General features: G+C 45.9%; 1 protein-coding gene across 1 annotated transcript; it reads left to right on the forward strand.

Moving 5' to 3' along the window:
• The first annotated feature begins 970 nt into the window (after positions 1-970).
• linc.pou2af1 (lnc RNA pou2af1) lies at positions 971-4,935 on the forward strand. The gene is made up of 5 exons (XM_056282805.1): positions 971-982; positions 1,092-1,190; positions 2,776-2,827; positions 3,401-3,684; positions 3,868-4,935. The coding sequence occupies exons 1-5, from the start codon at positions 971-973 to the stop codon at positions 4,213-4,215; spliced, it is 795 nt and encodes a 264-aa protein (XP_056138780.1). The 3' UTR covers positions 4,216-4,935.
• The last annotated feature ends 8,330 nt before the right edge of the window (positions 4,936-13,265 follow it).

The raw sequence follows: 13,265 nt of genomic DNA on the forward strand, positions 1-13,265 counted from the left end.
TTTAGTTTATCTAGGCTGCACGTTATAATGCACCTCGCTGCTGGGGCTGCGTGTTACCTTTGCTCAGTCCCACCTGGATAATTAGCAGCAGGATGGGCTGCAGCTTTACTGTTAATGCATATTGCAAAAGAACTGTCGCGCAAAGTCGAGCCCGGATCTGCTTTTCGCGTCTAAATTAATGTTACGCAGTGAGTAGACGCGATCTCCATTCATGGGGGTAGTTGTCTTTTCTTTTTTTTTTAACCGAGTGAAACTAAATCATTTCGCGTTATAGACGATACCCAACACGTGTTTCTCGAGCGAAGACTCTCTTTCGGTTTGTTTGTTTTTGTTTGTTGTTTTACACCGAAACAAGTTTGCTTCGAAGCCCTTCGAGATGGTCGCGCGCAGCAGCGAGCCTTCCTTTCTCCGAAGCTCATCTAACGAGCCTACAACAAACACCGCAACCTGCAGAATAAAACACATCCGCTCCTCTCAGAACGCACAAGGCGACGGTTTGAATATAATCCGAAATGTGGACTTACTTTAGGGTATTTGGCCGCGGTTGCCTTGGTTGCCGGTCTGGGCGCGGTTGTTTGGCGGGCTACAGTATAAAGCGCAGTATAGCGAGTGGTGAAGCCCATCCGCGCTGACATCGTAATCCGAAACGCTCTCCCCTCCGCTCACACGCCAGGAGCCCGGATCTGGGGGCAGGGGGCTAGCCTCTGGGACAGACCTGTATCCGGACTCCTTAGCCAGAGGACCAGTGCACTGTTAGGCACGGAAATCTGGGGCAAATATAGATTTATTTTTTTTAAACTAAACACACTTTAGCAGTTTGCACTGTTGCACATTTGGCCGACGTTTACGTAAATTGTTGTGCACTTGTGTCTGACAATAAGAAAAGTTTGGCTTTCTCCTTCAGAGATTAAAACAAAAAAACTGAATAGATTAGTTTGATTAATCTAGAGGGAGAACGGGACGGGTTCACATGTTAGAAACTGTAGCCTAGGGAGAGGGGGGGTCGGAGGAGAGGCGTTGGTGTGTGTGTGTCAGTAAACATGTGCTGTGTGTGTGTGTGTGTGTGTGTCATTTATTCTGGTCATGCAGAGAAGCCGAGGGTGTACCAGGGCGTGCGCGTGAAGACCACGGTCAAAGAGCTGCTGCAGCGACACAGAGCCCGGCAGGCTGACGTTAAAAAGGTTAAGACGGTAACTACCCCCCCTCCCCCACCCCCACCCCCAATCCCTGGTTCGATAGGCTATTGTTCGCATCAAAGTAGCGCTCTCTCTCTCTCCCTCTCTCTCTCCCTCCTCTCTCTCTCAGAGCGAGATGAATGATTCGTAATTGATTTGTTATTCGATAGCTTAATTCCTGCATGTACATACAAACGTCTGCCTCTGCCTGTCTGCCTGCCTGCCTGCCTGCCTGTCTGTCTGTCTCTATAACTCATGCATGCACATGCAAACATGTCTGTGTCTGTCTGTCCTCTCTCTCGCTCTCACTCTCTCGCTCTCTAACTCATACATTAACATACAAACATCTGTCTGTCTGTCTGTCTTGCTCTCGCTACCATTCTCTCTCTCTCTCGCTAACTCATGCATGTACATACAAATATCTGTCTGTCTGTCTGTCTGTCTGTCTGTCTGTCTGTCTGTCTGTCTGTCTCTCTCTCTCTCTCTGACTCATGCAAGTACATACAAACATCTGTCTGTCTGTCTGTCTGTCTGTCTGTCTGTCTGTCTGTCTGTCTGTCTGTCTGTCTGTCTGTCTGTCTGTCTGTCTGTCTCTCTCTCTGACTCATGCAAGTACATACAAACATCTGTCTGTTTGTCTGTCTGTCTGTCAGTCTGTTCAGAAAGAGAGCATCTTGTTTAACAGCACTCGCACTTCATTGCAGGCAAATTGGGCCTGTGGCTATACAGTGAACGAGTGGCGCCAATGTTGCGTTTCTAAAGGGCTTTCAAATGTGTTCAGAGTGACTTGTATACCTGGCTAACACGTTAAATATGATGCTCAGTCTACCCGTTAATGACACCGCGACTCAATCTCAAACGACACATTGTAATCACCTTTGAATGAAATGTTTGATGCTGAAACATTGTTCACAATAAACTAAAGATCAACCGGTTTGTGCGTTTGTGTGTGGTTGTCTCTATAATGACTTTGTTTTGTTTTGTTTTGTTTTTGTAACTTACATAGGCCTAAGTGTATTACCACGTACTGTGCCACACCACGTTAAGAGAGGCTTAAGTGGCGAGGTGTCCATCTGGGGTGCATATCAGATAGTCTTGACGCCAAGGGACAGAGTCCAGCTCCTCACATCTATCACATGCGACTCTGTCCTCCGATAAAGCAGAAACAACTTCAAACGAACCTCGGGAATAAAGGCTATATAAATATGCCGAAATGCGACATGAGTCCTTGATTGTAACCCTGCCGGCCTACATTCCGGTCCCATTTCATCCGTTAGATGTTTTACTGCTCGGTCTGCAGATGGTGACACACCGGTGAGTCAGCCCCTAATGTGTATTGTGTGCCTCTGCACCACCACCACCGGGATCGCTCCAACTGGAGCGCCTGGTTAGTTTGGTATGACCCCATTACCAGCCCAGGCTGCACAGGGATGCAGATGCGCGTACGAACACGCGTGCATCTGCAGTACGAAACGTGGGAAATGCATTTAAGCGAGGTGTTTTTAAGTGCTTTTAGAAGCCTGGTTGAATGTTGTAAGAGCTGATGACACGTCCCCTATCCTTTCTCTGTTTATCTTCTTTTCTTCTTTAAACAAAACAGATACCCCAAGGTTGCACGAACATTCAGGATCTATGTGCGCCCACTTTCCCAAGTAAGTTTACTATCTGTTGTCCCGGTGACTTTTTAAATATATATATATATATATATATATATATATATATATATATATATATATATATATATATATATATATATATATACTTCCTCCGCTATAATTCGATGGTTGGACTATAAACGAGTCCATGTAAACGACTTGCACACAGCGATGTTTAAGCAGAGATAAAGAGCCAGTGCCCTCTTGCAGCAAGAGAGCAAATCATCAAGTAGGTTACTGTTTGCACCAAGACAAGCAAAGTCCAGGACACACGACATTTAATATCAATAACGGCTAGCAACCTGTACTGACCCATAAACCAGTAACAAAGTTGGCCTTACTTACATGAGACACCCACTCCCGACCACAAATTGTGAAAGTCTACTTTACAGTGCATTTCTCCACATGTATTGACAGCTGCATCCCTAAAGAGCGGCGTAATGGCTCCTTTTTATAAACGTGCATTCAAATGTGTTGGCTGATTCTCCCGTGACATCACACCTGTGCTCTCGGCTTATTTACATGTCTTCCTCTGTTTACGCTCACTGCGGCTCACCTTTGCCTTCACAGGCCATTACACCGACGCGGCCGCTGTCCGGGGAGCGACGGCGAGCGGGGCCGCGCCAGCCCTTCCGGTGCGCGCCTTGCTGCCCGCGGACGGCGGCGTCCCGATGCAGGGCAGCGCCTTTACGAACCAGCTGTTCAGTAAGGACGCCGTGCCGCCTGCTAACTGCTACGACGACAATAACAACAACAACAACAGCGGCAGCGGCGGAAGCGTCTCCCAGAGCTTTTCACTGCCTTGGTCTTATGGACGTCTCTCTTCGGATGCAGACTATTATGGCCAAGCGATGGTGGGTATTTATTTACCTCACAATGCACGAGTCATCTGGATGTATGCGCATGATCCAACGCGCTCTTAATCTGGGTTCTTTTAACGAACTGTCGCCATCATTAGACTGTGTGCACATTTGCCTTCAGTGTCTCTCTCATATTCATGTGTGTGTGTGTGTGTGTTTTCTTCCTCCCCTTTTCAGGCTCCCTCCTCGCCTCAAGATTACTTAAAACTCCCCAGACCGCTGGATCACAACAGCTATTCTCCGCAGGACTCTTTCTCATCCTCCTCTTCCTCCTGCTACAACTCGCCCACCAGGATGGATTTAATCTACAACAGCTTCACCCCAGAGCACTACGACTACCAGCACTGCAGCCTCCAGGACTCCGGGTTGTCCCATTGCTGGCCAGACCAGCAGGAGAGCCTCTCCGCCCTCGAGTACGCGCCTTACTTTTGTCCCACAGACTATCCGTACATCCATCCCGCGGAGGAGGACTATTTCAAGAGGGATTTGCCCATGGCGGCGGAGATGTGTTACAATGTGCTATGATCAGAACCGAAGAAAGTGCTGCTTTGTTTGCGACCTTGTCGATAGAATGCGCTGCGCGTAAAGCAGCGTTGTGATGATGCCATTGTTCGATCGATAATCTGCTAGAAGAACACGATTGTTGACTGAATGGATGTAGCGCGAGATACTGTGTTGAATGTGTGATAAGGGCTGACTTTATTTTTGTACTCTTTTTTTTGTATTTCTTTAGTTTTTAACACTTAGATTATTTTTCATATGGAGCTTCGAGTGTTTTATTATAATAAATAAAATGTGTAAATAAGCCATCGGTACCCTCACAATTTATGGAAACGTTCAGGTATAGCCTATCAAAAAAATTGCTTATTTTGCAAATTGCGAAATACGATTTTGTAGATGAGCCATGTCTGTTCTCTTGGTCCCTCTCACACTCACACACCTTCTGGTTTGTCTCAATTAGGCAGCAATGAGTAGAATTCATGAAAAAGTTGCCATTACCTTGGCTCTTGACACTAGAATATTTTTTTGATCAACCAATTAGTGCCAACCCCTTAGACAGTAAGGCATAACAATTTTTTCCACAAAGACAACACTTTTTTTCCCTTTTATTGTAAGCAGTTTGGCAGCTATTCCGATTGGTTACACCAAAAAAAGTAAATAAAACTTCTAAATCGGCATTCAGATTTGATAGGATGCTTCTCTTCTATAGAACTGGGTTAATCTGCAAAAATGTGCGCCTGACAGGACAGGACAGGAAGTGTCACACTGAATCAGACCAGAACGCCAGAGCTCACATGAGCTTAATCCTGACTGAAGTCCATTAAGATGCCAGTGATAGTTATATAAGTGATATTTCTTTAATTATTTTCGAAGCTGGTGAAAACAAAAAAATGTATTAGTCTTGACTCTTAATAGCAAGCGTAAAGATGTAAGATATTACTTCAACTCTTAACGTGAAGATTTAAGCCTCTCCAGTGGAAAACCCAAGGTGCCACAAGCCTTTACATTCCCAAGCCTTTATATGGAGAGAGTCAGCTATGTGGGACTAGTAGAAAACATAACGGTCACAACAGTAAAAGATCTAATCTGTCCAGAGGTGCACACTTTGATCTGTTAGTGTAAACAAGCCTCCGTACTGGTGTGTCTCCCCGTTTACCTTCAGGGTCTCTAATGCTGCATTGTTGCGTTCCGTGTTGGAAAGAAGGTTAACAAGGATGTAGTACAAGAGGGGGAGTCCTATCTCTCTGCTGACCTGCTGCATCCCTTGAGGTCTCTCATAACACTGTGAACGGGTCTCTATCGTCTCGATCAACAGATCAGGGCTTTGCTGTCCACTCTTGTCCCAGTCGTGACAGAGCCTCACTCAACCTATCAAAACAGTCTTAGAGTCATATGACTTGATTTATACAACAACAAAAAAAACCCCAAAAAACAAAAACAAAGTCTGCTGCTTTGCATACCGTCATTATCGCTGTTAATTTCTACTCACTCTTCCAAACTCTGTGCTTAATTAAGTTCATTCTGTGCTGAAATTAGGATATCACATCGTTTTCCGTAATAGGACTATAGGATAGGAAAATATACTGTATGTAAACGTTGAGCTTGGATCTGAAACGACGATAGACTTATACTTATAGTATTTGAGATACTCAGTGTTTACTTAACAAGATATGCCAGGTAGCTAAAGAGTGCACTTTGACCGATCCAAGTGCCTTTCACTCTACTTAAGATAGAAAGTATGTAAAGTATTGGGAAGGACTTTAAAGGGGTGCCAGATCTGATAAAAAAAAAAATTTAAAATCCAAGACAGGCCTCATCTCCACTTGGACATGCTGCCGATGTGGCATCCATCCATTCAGGGGAAACTGAATGCTATGTGTCAGAGTCAAAGTCAAAAACAATGTGTCAGGGGGTGCGTGTGATGCATGTTCCAAAATGCTGTTAACATGCTACCCTTATCATTTTTGCTGAATAGGAATTGTGGAAATCCCCCTGCAGAGACTTGGCAGCACCCGATTTCCGTGCTTTCACCTGTAAGGACACACCCACCCTTCCCAATGTTCGAGGTGTCTCAAGCTCTAAAGAGCTTTTATTTCCATATCAGTAGCTTCATAATAAAGACAACAGTGACTATATGTTGCCTCATTTACTCATTTGTTGATTCATTGCTTTAAAACAAGTGAAAAGATGCCAACCCTACATTTTATTCTATAAAAGCACAGTGGTTATTTGTATGTAAGGACATTAACAAGCCATGGGTCTCATTGGATATGAGACATCTTCTGTTGTGTGATACAGAAAATGTGGATCAATGTGGCACTGACATACAAAATGGTCAAAAATGCATACTGCTGATGAAAAGGTCTTATAGGCAGGTTTTGTTAAATTTCACTTCAATATGGCCTCAAATCTTTTCATCAGTGGAAAATGTACGGTGGTGTAATCACCTTTGATTATATTCATTTCCATTGTTTTTTGTTGTTTACAATCAACTCAATTTTTTTTTCTAAGTTGTAAAACAATGCTATCCCTGTAGTGCCAGCATGGTTCCACATGTGAAGACAATTGCAAAGAACATGGAAGAAAATCTCGCCATATTTCACAACATCTCAAACAAAATCAGGGCCTGGGAATGTGCTCATATCACAAGGCGTTTCTTTATTGACCAAATTAAGTCTGGATTATCTTACTCTTATTTATTGTAGCAATCCCCACCACACCCAGGCCTGATAACAGAAATAGGCCTGCAGGATAAAAAGCCATACTGAGAAAGTGAAGAAGACAAATGAAGAACATGTATGCCAAATGTCTGTTCATTCAGTCTTTGTATTTGTGAAATTATTAACCTAATGTTACTACTTATTCTTTCGGCTTTTTATGTTTTACAGGGCTCACCTCAGCAGATTTTATAGTTTCCATTGGTACCCTGTGAGGGCACAGCACCAATGGCGGTCATTGTTAACCCGGGCCTCAACTGATCCAGTATGGTCTTGTCTTGTCAAGCCGCATAATGATTTGGCAAATTTTTACATCAGATGCCCTTCCTGACACAACCACTAACCATATGGACGGGGGCAAAGAAAGCACTGGATGCCATTCCGGTATTCATGGACTTAAGCCCATACTTGTCACCATATAAACCCAATGTTTAGACAAGACAGTACAAACACACAACACAGAACACAAATACTAGCTGTGCCCTGACCCAAATCAGGGAGCAGGGGCATAGGAAAGAGCTTCTGCCACAACATTGTCTAGCCTCTTAATGTGACTCACGTCCAAGTGGTACACCTGCAAAAACAGGCACCACCGCATGACCCTTTGATTTGGGCACAGCATGGACCTCAGGAACACAAGACGGTTATGGTCTGTATAAACTACTAACGGAACGACCCCTGACCCCAAATAAACCTCAAAGTGGATCAGTGCCCAGATCAGCGCAAGTGCCTCCTTCTCGATCACCGAGTAGTTTAGCTGGTAGGTGTTGAACTTTTTAGAGAAGAAACCAACGGGTCGATCCACCCCCGAACTATGCCTGCAGCAGCACAGCACCAGCCCCAATGTTGCTGGCGTCCACCTGGAGTAAAAATGGCAGATACATTCTGCCTGACTTCGACCAAGGTAGTGGACCAACACAGTCAATCATCAAGTGCTCAAAAGGTGTACTGATAGCAGGGATAGGATACAGTGGAGCAGGTTTTACCTGATTAGGTTTTCCAGTCAACTGGCAGGTATGGCACGTTTGAATATAGGCAGAAATATCAGCCTTTAACCGAGGCCAATAGAAATGACGCAAAATGTGATCATACATTTTCTTAACACCCAGATGACCAGCCATGTCAGGCGAAGCCCGCAACACATTCTTTTGGAACATATGGGGCACTACAATCTGGACGACTGGATCGCCAACAAAACAATCCCCATGAGGAACCCATTTCCTTACTAGTAACTAATCTTGGAGGTAATAGCCACCAGCAGCGTTCTCTACCTCACCAACAGAGAGAACCTGATCAAACAAGTCTGCCAATTTCGGGTCAGCTTTCTGTTCTCTCACGAGGTCATCTTGAGTAACTGAACCGAGGAGTTTAGACAGGTGATCACTGGAGTAATCGACCACTGGACAAGGGACCACCAGAGGACCCACAGCAGCCATGCGACTCATAGAGCATGTTACAGCACAAGCTGGAAAAACCCCAGGGAAACACTTCTCATTCTCATCAGTGCAGAGGGGGACAGACGAAACAACCAGAGGTGGGGAAACGTCACGCCAAACGTGCCCACCAGCTAGATTATTCCCCAAAATAACCTCCAACCCCGGCACAGGCAACGAAGGCCACAATCCCATAACAAACTCTCCCTCTACCAACTCAGAGGTAAATATGAGCCTATGTAAGGGAACCAACAAGGTGTAAAGTCCGATACCCTGGATCAGGACACTGTCACCTGTATCCGTCACCTGAGAAAAGGGCAGCACAGATTGCAAAACAAAAGATTCTGACACGCCAGTGTCACGCAATATTCTGACTGGCTCTTTCTCCCCACTGCCAACAATAGACACAAAGCTATTCGTAATGCATAATCTGAACCAGCCGGGGTTTTCTCGACTGGCTGCAGGTCAGGAGATAACACAGGAATAGACCAGCTGTCAGCTGAAACCACAAGTACAGCAGGTTTCACCTTGGTCCCAAGCGGCGACTTAGAGGCCTTAGCCTTCAGGACAGGACACTCATCCTTCCAGTGACCCGTTAGCCAAGGGTCCTTGGCTAACGGGTCGGACCCTTTAGTCGGCTGGTTAACGTTGTCGCCCGTGGTGCGGGAGATCAGGGTTGTCGCCCGTGGTGCACGTTGTTGCTCGTGGTGCGGGAGATCCTGGCTGCGGCGGTTCCCGGGCTGCCACCCGAATTCGCTACATTGGTGTCAGAACTCAGAAGTGGGATGATGAGACCGTGAGGCCATCGGAAGCGCGTGCGTCCAGAGGCGTGAGGGAGCTGGTATACTGAAGCGCGGGGACGCCCTTCCCGAAAGAGGGGGTAGTGTAACGTGCACGGATAAGTAGACGTCAAACTCTTTAGTCGACTGGTTAACGTTGTCGCCCATGGCGCGGGAGCCACGGGTTCGCGGTCCGGCCGGGGACGCCCTTCCCAAAGGAAGGGAGCAATGTAACGATCATGGATGAGGGGTAACGGGTTGGACCTTTTAGGCGACTGGTTAACGTTGTTGCCTGCAGTGCAGGAGATATAGGTTCGCGTCCCGGCTGTGACGGTCCGGCCGAGCTGCCCCCCGAATTCGCTACATTGGTGTCAGAAGTGGGATCCCCGGCTGTGACGGTCCGGCCGGGGACGCCGTATAAAACACAGCTGCAGCTCCTAACATCAATAATGAGAACCAGCATTGACAGTGCAACTGACATTTGCTAAAGTTCCCATGGAACGGCTAGCAGGGTATTTGATTCCGCATATTTACGTGAAACCAGGAAGCTAGGGAGGGACTTGTTGCGGATATTGATTGGCGTTTACAGTAGCCAATACCGCTAAAAAAGAAAAAAGGGACTAACCTCTTCAGACTTCATCTGTGATTTATGATGTTTGGTTTACTTTCCCTTTTGTATTTATCCAAGTCGGAGAGTACTGCTGGCGTCGTGTGTGGCTGCCGCTTCTCCCTCTCGTAGCCCCCCTCCCCATCCACCCCTGTATGACTGTGTTATGTTTATCAGTCGTCTTGTTTCACCCCGTTTATTGTAAAGCGACTTTGAGTATTAGAAAAGCGCTATATAACAGTGTTACTCTTTACGCCTTTGTTTTGCGCCTCATATAGATCCACTGATAACAATAAGAACATACACTCACTGGCCACTTTATTAGGTACACCTTGCTAGTACCGGGTTGGACCCTCTTTTGCCTTCAGAACTGCCTTAATCCTTCGTGGCATAGATTCAACAAGGTACTGGAAACATTCCTCAGAGAGTTTGGTCCATATTGACATGGTAGCATCACGCAGTTGCTGCAGATTTGTCGGCTGCACATCCATGATGCGAATCTCCCGGTCCACCACATCCCAAAGGTGCTCTATTGGATTGAGATCTGGTGACTGTGGAGGCCATTTGAGCACAGTGAACTCTTTGTCATGTTCAAGAAACCAGTCTGAGATGATTCGAGCTTTATGACATGGCGCGTTATCCTGCTGGAAGTAGCCATCAGAAGATGGGAACACTGTGGTCATAAAGGGATGGACATGGTCAGCAACAATACTCAGGTAGGCTGTGGCGTTGACACGATGCTCAATTGGTACTAAGGGGCCCAAAATGTGCCAAGAAAATATCCCCCACACCATTCCACCACCAGCCTGAACCGTTGATACAAGGCAGGATGGATCCATGCTTTCATGTTGTTGACGCCAAATTCTGACCCTACCATCCGAATGTCGCAGCAGAAATCGAGACTCATCAGACCAGGCAACGTTTTTCCAATCTTCTATTGTCCAATTTTGGTGAGCCTGTGCGAACTGTAGCCTCAGTTTCCTGTTCTTAGCTGACAGGAGTGGCACCCGGTGTGGTCTTCTGCTGCTGTAGCCCATCTGCCTCAAGGTTCGACGTGTTGTGCGTTCAGAGATGCTCTTTTGCATACCTCGGTTGTAATGAGTGGTTATTTGAGTTACTGTTGCCTTTCTATCAGCTCGAACCAGTCTGGCCATTCTCCTCTGACCTCTGGCATCAACAAGGCATTTTCGCCCACAGAACTGCCGCTCACTGGATATTTTCTCTTTTTGGACCATTCTCTGTAAACCCTAGAGATGGTTGTGCATGAAAATCCCAGTAGATCAGCAGTTTCTGAAATACTCAGACCAGCCCGTCTGGCACCAACAACCATGCCACGTTCAAAGTCACTTAAATCACCTTTCTTCCCCATTCTGATGCTCGGTTTGAACTGCAGCAGATCGTCTTGACCATGTCTACATGCCTAAATGCATTGAGTTGCTGCCATTTGATTGGCTGATTAGAAATTTGCATTAACAAGCAGTTGGACGGGTGTGCCTAATAAAGTGGCCGGTGAGTGTAGTTCTTCTATAGGTTCCGTTTGTGTCCTGTTTTAGCACATTGAAGTGAATTATCCAGCAGATGGCAGCATACTGAAGATACGTAAAGAACGTAGGCTACGTAACAGCGTGGGATCATGGGTAGACGTATAGCCTATGTCTGTAGCTTTGTATTTGCGAACTGTTTTGCAAGCGCTGTGGCTCTTTGAGGAATGGTCTTACTCATAAGTGGCTCTCCTACGAAAATTAGTGAGTACCACTGCTATACAAGATTGATTTATTAGGAAGGGAGCCACCGCGAGATGGCGTTTGACGCCTTGCCAGCGAGGTAGACTGGGTACGGCGGTGTACAGCGGCGACTCTAGACACGCACCGGACCATTCTTGCGGATCTCCCCAGCCGAGGCGACCCACCGGTAGGTTTCCTTTTCCTCTTAACGAAGGCTTTCCTGTTTATAGGAAAGGGACAAAGATTGCGTATGTTAGCATTAGCAAAGACACAGCAACAAGCCATATAGCTACTTGCTAGCTCGTAAGGTCCTGTGTGCCAGGCAAGAGTTTCAACTAGCAATAACCGCGCCTCGGGTAACCCTCATAGGGCTACGACGCGTGATTTTTCTTCGTACCCGTTTTCCGGGAACTCTGCCTCTGATTGGCTAGTACTCGTTGCCTCCGTTGGTTAGGTTGGTTAAGGTTAGGGTTAGGGATAGGGTTAGCCAATCAGAGATAGAGTAGGGGCGGGTCTTCCCGGAATCCAGGCGGGTCGGAGGCGCGTTCTTGCGAAAAACGGGTACGAAAACAATCACGCGGCTACGACACTGCCACTGCGCAAAGACAGTAACTGGCAACATTTATAGTCATGGGCGGGGCATAAAAATTCGAGAAAGCGTTTCATTGGACACAAATTAGTATACGCCACCGAGTGCAGGATGACTCGTCAACATTATTAATTTTTTATCGTTTTCAAGGAAACGACAAACTACAATTCCAATAAGCATACCTACAATACGAAATGTTTGTCCTTGTTGGGCCAGATACTGCTGTATAGGGGCGATCAGTGCAAGAAATATGTGGTTAAAAAAAAACTTAAAACATTCATTTGGTTTCATGGGAAGTTTAATGCTAGCTCTGTCTATCTGTCAGCGCTGATAGGTTCTGGCACACCAGCCTGGTATGTCTTTTGATGGTTTTTAACCTGTAGATGTTGGCAAACTCGCGAAAATGGTCTAGGGTTCAGTTACTCTTTAAGGTTAGGCAGTGGCTAAGTTTAGGTTTAATGTTAGGCAGGGAGTAGTTAGGATGTCGCTAGGGTGAGTCATGGAGCAGAGGAAAGGAGACATGGGTCGGGACATGTTGGTTACTTCCTGTGTGCGCCATATCTCATGAAGTTGTGTTACAATCGAGACACAGGCAGGCGGGGGAGAGGGGTTTGCGAGACTGATGGTGCTGTCAGTCAGTCATGGCTTTTCGCACACCCACAGCGACAGACTGAGCATTTCACTGAAAGGTTCGGGCTCGTTGGAAATAATTATTGAAAACATTTATTGACACTTTTTTTTGCGTGAAACAAAAATGTCATACATTGACATCTTGAGTAAAGTATATTTCATTTTTCCTATTATAGATTAAAAAGGGAAAATGATGCAGGCTTATTTGCACCCCCATTTTACTTTTTGTGGCTCCCTCTCTGATCAAAGTGGGCAAGGGGTGTTTGAGGATAAGTATTCTCTGAGGGCTATCAGGAGGACAGGCCTGGGCACGATAGCAGTGATTACATTACCACTCCTAGTGCTGATGTTGCACCTCTTCACCAGAATGTACTTGTTTTCTTAGCAGATGATAAGCAAGATAAAACTATGCTGAAGTTTTGAGGCATGAAAGATCATGTTAGCATTACACCATCCCATTTGTGCTGCACTGAAATGTTTATTTGCTTGGTGCTTTCAACTCCGAATAAAGACTTGCATTCTCTGGAAAGACAGGTAAACAAAAAAACCTCATGAAAGTATGAAAATTAACATGATAATGATCACTGTAATTCAG

This window comes from Lampris incognitus, chromosome 7 (genome assembly GCF_029633865.1).
Source record: "Lampris incognitus isolate fLamInc1 chromosome 7, fLamInc1.hap2, whole genome shotgun sequence".
Classification (NCBI taxonomy): Eukaryota; Metazoa; Chordata; class Actinopteri; order Lampriformes; family Lampridae; genus Lampris; species Lampris incognitus.

What these genes read in the sequence shown, in the direction of transcription:
- linc.pou2af1 (XM_056282805.1), top strand. An exon ending in ACGTTAAAAAGGTTAAGACG is followed by an intron (nt 1,191 to 2,775) that starts GTAACTACCCCC and finishes TAAACAAAACAG; the next exon opens with ATACCCCAAGGTTGCACGAA. An exon ending in ACTATTATGGCCAAGCGATG is followed by an intron (nt 3,685 to 3,867) that starts GTGGGTATTTAT and finishes TCCCCTTTTCAG; the next exon opens with GCTCCCTCCTCGCCTCAAGA.